Source organism: Panthera pardus, unplaced genomic scaffold, assembly GCF_024362965.1.
Source record: "Panthera pardus isolate Hobbes unplaced genomic scaffold, ASM2436296v1 HiC_scaffold_17, whole genome shotgun sequence".
Classification (NCBI taxonomy): Eukaryota; Metazoa; Chordata; class Mammalia; order Carnivora; family Felidae; genus Panthera; species Panthera pardus.
Window position 1 is genome coordinate 54,001,970 of NW_026526732.1, and position 15,138 is coordinate 54,017,107.

Consider the following 15,138-nt stretch of genomic DNA (forward strand, 5'->3'; position numbering starts at 1 on the left):
CCATCAGGTACTAAACACTGTGCTGAAGAAACAAGACACTTAGTCCTTGTTTTTAAGTAGCCCATAGTTTCATGAGAGTATATGAATATAAGCAGCAAAATCAGTATTCCTGGGACTCGGTTACTCACAGTATATGTTCATTCACTCCTGAACACGTAACAATTTGAATGAATGAATGAATGAATGAGCAAGGCTGGTAACAAAATATACCCCCACTAAGGCCTCTAGTGGCTTGAAAAGAACAAGAATTGATCACTCCATCTGAGAAAGCTTGCACATTTGTGTTCCCGGAATCCTGAGAGCCAGCAGGGCCCTCAGAAGTCCGAGGTTTGGCTTTTAGATCCAGGCCAGGGTCACCAGCCAGGAGAGTAGGTAAGGCGCAGGTGTAAGGGTCCTCAGCCCCCAATCCCACATTTGTATCCATTCAAGCCAGGCACTCCCACGCCTGGGCTCACCAGGTAGGTGTTAACTCTCTGAAAGCCTGAAGGGAACGAACTCTGAGTTGACCTCTGACCTCAAAAATGTAAGTTGCTCTGGGTCAGTTTCCTCAGTGCTCAGGGCTCCTTCATGGGCAGCCAGCCAAAGACAAGAGAGGCTGAAACTCCTCTCCAGGGACCCTTAGCTCCGAAACAGGTGAAACCAGGAGGCAACTGGGAGAGATAAGAGGGTGACTGACCCGAGGCTTCCCCGGTCATATGCAGTCGGCTCGGGCTACTCATGGCACAGTCACTGACCTTTCCAAAAGGTGTTTCCAGGGGCGGTGGCCGGAGGGGCGAGAGCAGCAGCCCAGGCCCCGCACCCAACACATCTCCCTCTCAGCCGGCTCTGCACTAAGCGCAGTGTAACCAAGGGCGACCAGGAGGCCGCCATCTTGAGCTCTGTACAAAGGGAGGAAGAGGAAAACTTTATTGAAACCCAAAAGAGAAACGGTGGCACAGACAAACCAAGCCGTGCTCACAGAAGGCTACGCAAGAAAGAACGAAAGAAAGCAGAGGAAGAACGCGACCTCCGGTAGCAAGAGGACAGGCTAGACTCGGGTGCCCTTCTGTCCTTCCGGGCGCTGCCAGACAGACTACGACTCCCAGCATGCAATGCGGCAGCGCCGGGGGCGGAGCAGAGCGAGGGGAGGGACGGGCTTGGGGAGAAGGGCGATCCTGCGCCCAAAACCAGCCCACGTCCGTGGCACTGGATCCTAAAACGTTTTCAGGGAATTGGAACGTGGAACGCGGTAGTGACGTACGGTCACGTCACCACCCCTGAGCATTTTTCGGTTTGCGTACCTGACCGAGATTTCGAAACCTAAATAAGATGTAGGTGACCCAGTGGGCACTCATGTTTTAATGAAATATTGATGTTTACCTGGTCACACCTCCTTAAATGGTAGCCCCAATTCCTTTGCCTCCAGCGTCCGACTCATCTTTGCCAGAGTACCTGAAATGAGCACCTTCCACTTTTTCTTCCTATATTTGAATAGCATAAATTATTTTCAATATGGCATACACTCAAATGTTTTTAAAGAGTGTGTAACTGGCATAGGAAAGCCAATGGCCCAAGATGGACAATGAGTGGATGGAGTGGCCATGGGATAGTGTGTCCAAAGAGGAATTTCTCTTAAGTGATTGCCCTAATTTGATTAAACAAAAAATATTTGAGTTATTATAAGTGTATTGAGAGTACAAATTCCTGTCCAGAAGAGGCTGGCAATCCATCAGCAGGGATGAAAAAAAGCAACAAAAGATTCTACCAGATGTTATGGAATCAATGAAAGGAGAACACTTAAGGAGAGCACTTTGGCTGGGAAATCAGGAGGGCGTTCTGGAAGCTTTACTTTTATCAAGAGATGAAGACCTTCCAAGAACAGGAAATAGAGTGAACCAAGGCAGGCAGGCAAGAAAGTATGAATTACAGGAAGGATAAAGCCACATTTCGATTGAGTGAAAATTAAAAAGACTACACTAGAAAGAGTTCCAGGAAATCAAACAATTCATCCACAATAGAAGATTCCTAAGAAACAGGAAAAAGAGCACAGCATAGAATAATAATTTGGAAACTCTCTACTGTCAAATTGTTTATGGAAAAGTTATTTTGATTGTATCTTTCAAAATAAATTTTCACTTACTATTTGATATCTATCTTAAGTTGTATTGTCTTACATGACAAACTATTCCTCCATGCTATATTGAATATTTCTTTTTTGCATTTAATACTATTAATTTGGAGTGTGACACTTTGTGAAAGATCTTTTGAAAAAAAATCTATTCTTCCTTGATTTACATATTTATCACATTCAAGATTTTCAGAGAGTATCTGTGTGTCATTTTGTTTGCTCTGGAAAAATAGTTGCTTGCCTTAGTCAATGAAATTACTTTAAATTGTTTTAATAATTTTTTTTAACAATTATTTTTGAGAGAGAGAGAGAGAGAAAGCACAAGCAGGGGAGGGGCAGAGAGGGAGGGAAACACAGAATCTGAAGAAGGCACCAGGCTCTGAGCTGTTAGCACAGACGCTGTGTTCGAACCCATGAACCATGAGATCATGACCTGGGCCAAAATTGGACACAACGGACTGAGCCCCCCAGGTGCCCCTGAAATTACTTTTTATTAGAGATTCCAACAGCTTAACAATTTTGGAAGTGAAATAAGCACTCGTAGACAGTTTAATGCCAAATTGGCGGGAATATCTACAGGAAATTTTCACATGGCTGTGCAAGTGAACAGAAATATAGCAAATAAACTTTATTGTGTGCCAGTATTGCGTGCCAGTATGAGGTAACTTAGATTACATCTGTTGTATTCAAGAGAATTCATTATGACCAGAAGAATAATTAAGTAGCCATTATAAACCATTTTATTAAAACATCAATCCTGTGCTCCTGCAGTTCCTGCAATTGCTAAAACAAATAAAAAAGCAAAAATAACCCTGAAAGAAATTCATTGAATATTATCAGAAAAAGTAATAGAAGGAAATCAGAAAATCAGAAAGCATTATTTTGTCCTTATTTTTAAAATCTCCCTAAAGAAAATGCCAAGTGGTGTTGGCATCTAATCTCATGGTCAAAACCAAACGGAAAGTACCCAGATGACAAATAAAGTAATGAAGGAAATGGGAAAGAAAGTAGTCAATAGACAACATACTATATAGAAGTCATAAATTATATTTGGGTTCTGATTTTGTCACTAAATTAAACTCTCCCTTTGTTTTCCTTATCTATAAAATTAAGATAATGTCTATCCTAGCTACCATCCAGAGGTTTTGTGAGAATTAAATGAGATAATGTATATACATAAAGGGTTAATCATATACACTTATAAACAGAAACTGAAAGAGGATAAAGTCAAAATATAAAATAATGAGTCTAGGACAGCATGGATTCATGATATCCAAGAATTATAAAAATAAGGAATGTACTCTTAAGCTTGCAAAAGGTAGGGAGAATTTTTTAAATAAATAGAAGAAAGTTCTACTGAACCTTAATACTTCAAGAAGCAAATTTATGAAACTCATTAAAAGCAAAAAAAAAAAAATCAGGTAGGATTTAAATAAGGATGATAATCCATAATAAATATGGGTGATTTGGAATATTTAGTTCTTCTCCAACTCTAATACACTATGATTTTTCATCCCTAAGTTCATGAGGTTGCCATTTTAAAGTGCCTTTTAGCCACTGTCAGAGACACACTGTAGAGGAACAGATATAATAAGCCATTGGCAGGAACTAGCTAGGATCCCAGTATAAATCTAACACTGTTATTATTGTTGTTCTAAAACCAATTCCTTTGAAGGAAGAGGATACCCTAATACATGATTCCCACTTCCACTATTCTATCTGTAGCCCTCTCCATCTCAGTAGATGGCAACTGGAAGGCTACTCATAAGAGAGTTATCCTCTTCCTCTCTCATCCCACATCCAGTCCAACAATGAATTTGTAGCTTCACCTTAGGAAGTGTTCAGAATCCCATTACTTTACACCATCAACATTGCTACCGCCATATTGGTCTAAGTCACCATCACCTCCCTCCTGGATTGCTGCAGTTACCTTCCAATTGGTCTCTTCACTTCCATTCTTGTCCCCTACAGTCCATCCTCCACACAGCAGCCAGATTTATGTTTTACTTTATTTTAAAGATTTTGTTTAGGGGCGCCTGGGTGGCTCAGTCAGTTAAGCGTCTGACTTCAGCTCAGGTCATGATCTCACCGTTTGTGGGTTCGAGCCCTGTGTCAGGCTCTGTGCTGACAGCCCAGAGCCTGCAGCCTGCTTCGGATTCTGTGTCTCCCTCTTTCTCTGCCCCTCCCCTGCTCATGTTATTTCTCTCTCTGTCTCTCAAAAATAAATAAACGTTTAAAAAAAAAAAGATTTTATTTTTTTAAGTAAACTCCTTACCCAACATGGGGTTTGAACTCACCACCACATGATCAAGAGTCATATGCTCTACCAACTGAACCAACCAGACTCCCCCAGATTTGTTTTTAAAATTTTAAGTTGAATCATGCCATTCTTGTGTTTAACATCCACTAGAATGCCTTCCCCTGTCGCTCAATTGTTCAAGCATCCTGCAAGACCTCATGACTTGGACCCCAACTGGCTTTGTGATCTCATCTCAAGGCCCTCTCCCTTACCCTCCCTCAGTCCATCCACATTGGCTTTCTTACTATTCCTGGAACTCACAAGCCTGCTTATCACCCCAAAGCTTTTGCATTTCCTATGCCTTCTCCTACAATGCTCTCCTCCCAGATATCTATTTGGTTCACTTCTTCATGTCCTTACTCCCTTATATCTTCTCAGTTAAGGCCTTCCCTAGTTACCTAAAGAAAATTACAGTCTCACCCTGCACTCCTTTTCCTCTTTCCCAGCTTTATTTTCTCCACAACAGTTACTCTCATGGCATAATACACACTGTACAAATTTATTAGTTTATTATCTGCTCTTCTTAGAATTTAAGCTCCGTGTGAACAGGAATTTATGTCTGTTTTGTTCACTGTTATATCCCCAAAGTTTAGGAGAGTACCTAGATTAGCAGACACTCAATGTTTGTTGAATGAATAAGCAGTCTTAATAAAAAATACAAAATTTATTGTTTTAGTCTCTGCAAAAAAGCAAATAACCTGCTTCATGAAATCAATTACACTCCTCATATTTTGAGCCCATTTTAAAGATTTATTAAAAACACCATCAAACTCAGTATCACAGAAGTGGAATACAAACAAAGAGCACTTATTTTCCACTTATTTATTTTTTCGCTGATTTGTCATTACACATAGATCCTCATGATTACAGCTTCTCATAATTACAGGTTCTTCTAATTTGTAACAAAGAAATACTTCAGAGCTATAAGAAACACTATGATTCATTCAAAGACACATAAGGGATGATTTAAAACCATAATAACTCATTTTATAAAGTAGAATCAAATATCTAGCTTCTAAATTCCAACATTTGTATTTAAAAGATTCTGAACCAAGGGGTGCCTGGGTGGCTCAGTCAGTTGACCATTGGGCTCTTGATTTCCAGCTTGGGTAATGATCTTGCAGTTCACGGGTTTGAGCCCCATGTTGAGATTCTCTCTCTCTCCCTTTTTGCCCCCCCCCCCCATTCGCTTTCTCTCTCTCTCTCTCTCTCTCTCAAAACAAATAAACTTAAAAAAAAAAAACACAAAGACTCTGAACCAAAAATATAATTTCAGGGGTGCCTGGGTGGCTCAGTTGATTAAGCTTCTGACTTCGGCTCAGGTCTTGATCTTACGGCTTGTGGGTTCTTGCCCCACATCCGGCTCTGTGCTTGCTGACAGCTCAGAGCCTGGAGCCTGCTTCGGATTCTGTCTTCCTCTCTGTCTCTGCCCCTCCCCCGCTCATGCTCGCGCTCTCTCTCGCGCTCTCTCTCTCTCTCCCTCCCTCTCTCTCTCAAAAATAAATAGACATTAAAAAAATTTTAAATATAATTTCAGTTACTTAATTTCAACAAACTAATCAAACATGGTTAAGTACCCTACTAACTATGGAAACTTCTAAACACAATATACAGTACCTACTTCAGTAACATAAATTTACATAAAGTATAAATTTTGTCTCAAGCAGTCCATTCCTTCTAATAAGTAAGAATTATATATTTGCTAACTTTCCAACAAAAGTTACCATTTTTCCCTTTATTGAAACATTGTTTAACCTGTAACTAAAGACTACCAACACAAAATACTTGAAGTCAAGTCCAGGGCTCAAGTCTTTATTTAGTTCCTTTACACTTATTTTCAACAACAGATTAAAAATAACTTGTTCTGTTTGTTTTTCAGTTTCCAATATCCTTTACTGGGATATTCTTTTTTTTTTTTTAATTTGAACCACATAACAAGTCTGTATTTACCTATATCTTTCCTCCTTAAGTGTTCCTTACCTAAACTTTGAGGGTAGAGTGGAAGCTTTCCTTATATAATTTCTCCACATGCCCTCTCTGCCATCTTTCTTTTTAAAAGAGCAGCGACCCCCAACCAATTCTAACCTCCTTCAACTCCACATGCAAATTTGTAACCTGGTAGCCACCTTCAATTAGTTTCTGTTCCTCATCCTTCAAATCCAGTCTTTCACCAGATATGCCTGAATCCTATAATGTTAATATGACTTAAATCCATCCATCATCATTGGATCTTCCTCCTGTCTTTCCAAGGCTAAATGCAGCCATTTCCTAACTGGCTACATCTCTTTCTCCTCCATTCCAGCCTACTGTCAGATTTGTTTCCAAAAATATGATCTGACCACATCCCATCACACAATCTAAACCTGCAATGCCTTCCTACTATCTACAGAATGAAATAAAATTTCTTTATTATAAGCCTTTGGAAAATCAAACTCTGGCCCCTACCTAACTTACCATTTTCTCCTGTCAGTCAAATGACTTAGACTCAGAAAACATGTACTGGGCGATTTACCAAATATCTCATTTGTTTTCATGAAACTTTCTCTATATTATTTTAGAAAAACTGGAAAACTGATCCCAGCCCCAACTCCCTACCCCCTTCTTTATTTTCTAAGTATGTTCTGGTACTTTGTGTAATTAGAAAAAAGATCATATTAATAAAATAATTACAAAAACAACTTACAAAAAAAATTGAAATTGAGTACTTCCAGGGCAATTCCAAGGATGTTCCAGGTTTAATACTGCATACGTGTTCAGCATTCATCTCACACACACACACACACACACACACACACACACACAACATTCACATAGATGGACTATAGACTATTCACATGGATATCCAGACTTAGAAAAAATAACTTACCCAAGATAACACAGGTATTACTCCTTCTTGAAGTTAACTGACTAGTAATAGAGGCTGAAAGCTTGTCTATTCAATGAGATAGTTCTTCAAATAGCCCTTAAATCAGATCTATATATAGACAAAAAGAAAGTAGACCATGCTACATAGAATTTTGATTGACACTCAGTGATGGTCATAACAAATCTAGTTTTGTCAGTTGGTTTAGTTGGTGGATGCAATACAGGCAATCACATAGACCAAATGTTTTTCAGTTCTATAGACTGCATATTCTAAGGAATATAAGTTGGCCTGAAATGCAGCCAATATTTAAAACTCAAAGATGCAATCATAAAATTGTATGAATTCATTTGTTTGAATAAATATTAGTACTTGCAGCAGATGATTAGTCTCAGAATTAGCAATGATTTGACCTAGACTTCAAAGGAATCAGCTGGGTATTTCCTTTGTTTTGTTTTGCTTTCGATTGGACATCTTGGGGAGATTACTTGGATAAGTTTTAAATCAAGGTGAGTTTTATTTACCCAACTTTACTGACAACAGAGAGGTTCCTAATCTAGACTCTCTAGATGATAAAACTTGAATATCTGTTAATCATAGGACATATCTAATTCAAGAAGGGTTCATTCCAAAGTTGAGTATCTTCTGCCAAAACCAAGACTGTGCAGAAAACTAAGGGAACAGATGAGGAAAGTGTCATGAGACCTCTAATGTCTATACACACCAATTGTAAGGGCCCAATTTTCCCAGCATGTATCTCACTTAGGCCAAGCAATTCTCATCAACTTCAAAGGGAGAGATGTGCATCCACAGACCCAAGTTTGCAGTATCCAGGGCTTACTCAGCAGGAATACATACTATAATTTATGGTACCAGGCTTCATTTCTTTAGTCCAAATCAACTCAGCTGGATTTTGAAGCTTGAGTTCTTACAAATAATCAACTGTCCCTTAAAATATTAAATTCCTTTGGCTTTATTTTACACATCAGTCCTGTTGATTACCTAGGATATGCCATAGTTTGAGTTTATACATTGATATGCAAGACTTGTAATACACAGCTATATACTATATTACTCTGAAGCATTATAGTATCAGATTACCAGAATTTATTCTGGAGGTAATTTTATGCATAGCAAAGAGAGAAGCAGGAGATATAATTTGCCATGTTTGCTGTTCAACAATTTTTTAAAAATATAATTCTGTTTACAAGTACTGTTTTTCAGCTTTAATTTGATACTTTACTACCAGATAAATTATCTTCTAATGTAATTACTTTTATATAATAATTATGATCTTGAAAGTCTATGAAGTGATTAAAGGGCATTTTCTAAGAAATAGATTTCTGGATTTAAATTATGCAATTTTTCTGCTTAGAGTTTTGGTGTTATCTAATTCATTATTATCATTATTACTATTACTATTATTAAATAGTTATGAAATGACAAGTATAGAGATAACCTTTACAAATACCTGAGACTTTAGGTCTAAAATGTTTTTAATTGCAGATTTCAAAAGTTGACACAAGTATATCCCCCTTATCTTTTTTTTTTTTTTAGCATTTATTAGTTTTGACTCACTCTAGCATGTTATACACATCAGCACCTGTGCCCATTTAGCAAAGAATTTCAGTACAAATCATTTTTGAATTGAATAGACATCTCTATGAAGCATTGCAATTGTTGCAATATTTTTAGAAACTGAAACAAGGAAATAAACAACTTCAGTAAAAGTGATTTAAATAACAAATAACGTATCTTTATAAACAGCTTATCTCCTTGAGAACAAAGAATAAACAAGGAGACAAGGTTTTTTTTCTTTCCACTATTAAAGCAGATCACAATATGAATGGGTGAAATGTCATGAATAATTGGAGAAAATCACAGAGTAATCTTCGGCAAAAACATCTGATTTATTTAAATTGTCGCTGTTTGTTTTATTAGAACCTTTATTTAACCTTGTTATCCACAATGCAGTATCCAAGCTGCTTGATCAAAAATATACTTTGGAACTAACCATATTTTGAAAATTGTGACTTTCTCAAATGTAAGCTATAGTAATGTAAACCTCCTATGACAGCTGTCTTACTTGGGACCTAATTAATTGACATTACCTTACACTGAAATGCCTGTGACCAATGTTTTGAATCTAAAACAACAGTAAATAAATCAAGGCTTTGAAAAATTCTGTCAATAGATTTAAGCTCAGGTTTCTGGTCAAGAGGATCATCAAGCTTTCCACTACTAGATTTCATCTAGATACAACATTCACTATCCTCTGCTCACAAACCTAGCCACATAAGATCAGTCATTCCTGATAATGGCGTTCAGGGCCTCATCCTATGAATTTCCATCCATGTTCTTTCTTTCCAGATAAATCGATTTCCTTACAGACTCCTACATAGATATCAGGGCTTAGCATGTGTCTAGCACTGCTTTAATTGCTTTACAAATATTAACTCTTTCAATGCTCATAACCACCTTGTAAGGTAGGTACTATTATTTTCCTGATTTTATACATGAAGAAATGGAGGCAGTGACAAGCAAAGTACCTTTTGTAGGGTTACACAGCTATAAGTATTTTGCCCATCTCCTCTCATGAACCCTGATTAAATAGAATTGATTTGCTCATAGTATTGTCTTCCAGTCAGACACATTCATATAGCCACGAGATATTTATAATATAAAAACATATCAGAATAGTAATATTTAAATCATGCTAGTATTATGCATAATGGATAGGATAGGCTAGAGAAAATAAGGAAGTATGAGATCTTTGCAGTCTAACATCAACCAAAACTAAGCTATGGCAGGGGAGTCAGGGGTGGACAAAAAGTAATATTTACAGCAAAAAGGATTTAAATATTAGAGATACTGTGTAAGGGCAAATAGGATGAGACCAATTTTAGACATGTTGAGCTTGAATTAGACAATAAGACAACAAATGGAAAGAGCATATGGATATCTGTGTGATATCTGTGTGGATATCTGTGTGGTGTGATGCATGGTAAGCATTGTAGTGATATACCCACTCCAAGTTGAGATCTTTATAGATTTGGGAGCATTAGACAGCTTAGTGGATCAAGCCCTGGTCCAGCAGGTTTGGTCAAGCTCTCTACCAAACCCAACCCACAGGTCCTGGACAAATATATCTCTTATGCAGATATGTTTCCAAATGAGTAGTTAGAAGAGTTTACTTCTTTTGCAAATACAATTAGGAATCAACCTGGTATGCCTGGGAGTGTATGTCCTGGTGCCTAAGATCTTTCACTAGAACACTAGCACCAATCCACAGATATTTATTTGCCAGGCCCTCCATGTTCCAATAAGAGTTGTGGCGCTGTTTGTATCCTGACATCCTCCTTTGACTTGGCATCTCACAAACTTTTGGTCTGAACAGTTTTCAATTGTTAGTGCAGTACTTTCGTAGGGTCAAGCAGGGGCAAATATTTTTCAAGTCCATTCACTTTTCTACATTCCCACCATTAACCATCTTAGTTCTGCTGAAGTGACCTTTCTGAACTAAAAATCAAATCAAATCACTCCTATTCAGTGGTTTCCTTTAGAATGCCTTTAGATAACATCCAGAACCATATACATGGACTGTATGGTCCTCATGGCCTTGTCCCCTCTGGCCTTAGTCCTTTCTATTCCCTTTTCATTCCAGTAGCACTGAACTATGTGTAGCTCCTGAGCTATGCTCTTTCTTTCCTCTGGGCCCCTGCATGTTTATCTCTATCTCCAGAAGGCACCTCCTACACACATGCACACCCCATCACAGGCACCTTGGCCATCAGATGCCAACTTTCTGTCTTAGTCTTCTTGCCACTTCCTTCTGGCATTCTTCCCTTACTACCCTCAAGACTGGGCAATACAGCTCTTATCACACCCCACTCACATGGCTTGTTCATTTTTATGTCTCTGTGACCATTCTGAAAGATCCTGGAAGCAAGAACTGTGTCTTGTGTACCACCTTCCCTCTTCTCCATGCTCCTCCTTCCCCTAGCACCAAAAACATTGGTTTATTGTGGATGCTCAGTGCATATCTGTCACATGAATGGCCAGAAGGACCTAAAAGTCCAAAGAGGAACATATCTGTTCACCTAAAGAGACCATATGATGCCACTGTTTCTGGAATGGGACTCGCTCCCCACCCCACCAGTTCATCAACTAATCTTGCATTCTTGAAATTCTCTAGATCTTTGCTACTCATTGTGGTCTGGAGACCAGCAGCATTGGCATTACCTGGACCTTGTTAGAAATATAAAATCTCAGACTTCATCCTGGAACTCCTGGATCAGAATCTGCATTTTACAAGGTCCCCAGGTGATCTGTATGCACATTAATATTTGAGAAACACTGCTTTAGATAACATTGGTAGTTCTTTAGTCAGAAAGTTGGTAACCCTGGTTTCCAGTGCTGCCACAGGTGAGGACTTATTTTTGCCCTGATCCAGGTGTATACCAAGCTTGCCTGTCCTTACATGTTTGAAATAAGTTACTTTGCATGTCAGGGGCCCTATTGCAAAAGGCATCTTGTACCTGCCCCTCCCCAGCCCTGAAATCAATCACTCAACTAAAAACAGGAATAGCTCCTTGTCATGGCTGCTTCTGACTTCTAGACATTGAATCCAGCACTGTCTATCAGAAGAATCCCTCCTTTCCCAGGAATAGGACTTATATCCCTGATGTCTGAGCAGTCTTCAGCCATTGGTTGGGAGCAGCTCATGGGAAATGTGGCCTTGGAGCAAATGCAGTAATGAATTTCAGAGCACAACAGCTGAGGCCATAGGTTAATTATGTTTCCTGAGGCTGGAGATCTGAGAGGCACATTCTCATGGCTACCACAAAGAGTATGGAGAAGATATAGGAAAAAAGGAATAATTAGTGGAGAAAAATTTGAAAAAAACAAAAGAGAGTGGTTCTGATGTTAATACAACCAGCTGGACACTGCCTGCTTTACCAAAACAGAAGAGGCACTAAATAAAAAAAAAGGGGGGGGGGGGCAGAATTATTTGTTTCGGAAGAGATATTTTGTACAGGATCTCGGGGTGGGAATTAAGACTCCTCAAAGGGCATGCCTAAAACACAGCAGGTGGTTACTAACCTGCCTGCTGACACTTAGAGTCACTTTACCCGTAGGTTTTCTTTGTTGAGTGGGGTATGAAACCAGGGCCTGCCTGGCTAGCTCCAGTTCCAGGAACACTTAGCCTCTTTAAATAAAACTGTAAACAAATATACAAAGAAAATCAGTGTTAAGATGTATTTAGCTAAAGTATAAGCCTCCCAGAGACTCCAAACTCTTAGACTGTTTAAGGAGCAACCACATGCTGATCTCCTTGACTGTGGAAGTAGAGAGGTTAACCTCTAAGAGGAGAAGGATCTGTCTGATGTGCAACTAGAACAGAGTAACATCATCTCCAAAGCCTTTGATTCTCCAACACCAATTCAGTGTCCAACAATTCAAATCCATTCTGACACAAACTGCCTGAACACTTCAGGCACCAGCCTGTTCCAACGGGGTGCCAAAGTTATCCACTTCTGCCCGTTCATTATACATTTGGGGCATTCTCATAATCTCCTCCCTCTCAGGTTTGATAATTCAACTCAAAGATATCAGAAAAACACTTTCCTTACGCTTGCTGGTTTGTCTCTTCCATTTGGCTCAGGAACAGCCAAATGGAAGAGATGCATAGGGCAAGGTCTGGGGAAGGGATAGATGTGTGGAATTTTTATTTCCTCTCCTGCCTGCCACCTTCCAGGAGATGAGGGTGGGGGAGGGGGTTAACATTTCCCATCCTCTCCTCAAGTATTTGGTCTTTCTGGTGACCAGCTCCCATCCTGAAGCCATCTAGGGGACCTGCCCTGACTCACCTCATTAACGTAAACTCAGGTGTGATCAAAAGGGGTTCCTTAGAAATAACAAAAGACACTCCTACCACTCAGAAAATTCCAAAGGTTTTAGGAACTCAGTGCTAGGATCCAGGGATAAAAACTAATATATTTTTTATTACACCAGATACAGTCTCAGGTACAGGAATGAATGAGAAATACAATTCTCATGTGACTTTAAGTGTAATAATACAACCATCTCCAGGCACCTGGGTGGCTCAGTTGGTTAAGCATCTGACTTCAGCTCAGTTCATGAGTTTAAGCCCCGCATTGGGCTCTGTGCTGACTATTGATCCTGCTTCGGATCTTCTGTCTCCCTCTCTCTCTGCTTCTCCCCCTTGCATTCTCTCTCTCTCAAGAATAAATAAACATTACCAAAATTAATAATCAAACCATCTCAAATCATTGAGTAAATAATAGATTTTTAAAAAATAGATTGCTTAATAAATGGTGTAGGAACAACTAGGTAGTCAAATGGGGGGAAATTTAGATCCATACTTATACTAAAAGAAATACTAGATAGATCAAATATATTTAAAAAAAAACCATAAATATTCTAGAAAAAAAGGAATTTTTTTTATAAGATGAGGGGGACTTTCTAAGCATGCTTCAAAACTCAGAAGCCCATAAAAGATTGATAAATTCCACTACATAAGTTAAATACAAAGTACACGGTAAAAACCGTTATCGGCAGAGTCAAAAGTTAAACTGAGGAAGATGTTTGCAATTTATATCACATTAAAGGGTTACCTTTTAATATTTAATAAACTCCAACATTAAAAAAAGGAAGTCAATGGAAAAATGGGCAAAGAATTTGAACATGTACATCACCAAAAAAGGAAATATGAATAGCTTATAAGCATATGAAGAGATGCTCAACTGTGCTCAGTTGAATAAGGAATATGCAAATAAAAATACCATTTAGATTAGTGAAGATTAAAAAGTTTTATAACACTTCATGTTGGTGAAGCTATGGACAAAGAGGTACCTTTGTACATTGCTGAACAGGGTGTAAGCTGGTTAAACCTGTACAGAGGAAATTTTGCAATATCTCTGATAAGTATCTATACCTGTATATCGTTTGGACCCAGTAATTCCATTCACAGCAATTTATCCTATAAATATAATACCATGTGTGTGTAATGATGGCATATTCAAGGCAATTCATCACAATACTGTAATAATGAAAGGTTGAGACCCCATATATATTTAATAGGGGACAAGTTAAATTATGGCACACCGCGTAATGGAATACTTTGCTGCAGTACAAGTATGGAACTATCTTCAAGATACATTGTTAAGTGAAATAAGATACAAAAGTGTGTATCCTGTGGTGTTATATATACCCTAATAGACTACTGAAGGGACACAATTTTTATCTCTCATGGCCCCATAGTAATACAGGCACACTATAATTTATTTTATTTAATATTAGGCGCTTAGGAAAACATAAAATTAGTAATATATTTCTAACATCTTAGCCTATCCCTGGAATATGCTGATGTTTTCCCATTCCTATCCCCACTACAATTGCCAATCTCTCTTGAGTTACCAGCATTAATACCCTGGTTATATATCTTTCCACACTTTTTCCCATGAACATACAAAAATATGTACATATAGATGTACATATCTTTATTATTTTTTTGTTCTGTTTACCCAAATGAGATAATATATTGGACATATTTTTCTGTGATCTTCACCAATACACCATGGATATTCCTCTTCTGATTCTGATAACTAAAAATAGATATAGTCTTCATTCTGACTAGACATTGCCTGGACAGAGAAAAACTATAAATAGGGTCTTTAATTTCATTCAGTCACTAAATTCTCCTGTTAATTCTAGCAGCTTATTCTTTTTGGGTCTTTCTAGGAATACAATCATATCTCCTGAGAAACAATTTTCCTGCCAATGTTTATACCAGGAAGCTCTTCTTAGCTGTATGACTGCTATAATGCCGGGTTACTATCCTCTCTG

At 38.4% G+C, this 15,138-nt stretch overlaps 1 protein-coding gene across 1 annotated transcript in view; it reads right to left on the reverse strand.

The window, feature by feature from the left end:
• AFG1L (AFG1 like ATPase) overlaps window positions 1–1,088 on the reverse strand; it is a 197,779-nt gene extending 196,691 nt beyond the window's left edge. The window contains exons 1-2 of the mRNA XM_019443029.2: window positions 1,007–1,088; window positions 735–878 (exon numbers count right to left, since the gene is read on the reverse strand). Coding sequence (XP_019298574.1) covers window positions 735–878; window positions 1,007–1,088 — 226 coding nt within the window. The remainder of the gene's footprint in view (window positions 1–734; window positions 879–1,006) is intronic.
• Window positions 1,089–15,138: the final 14,050 nt, after the last annotated feature.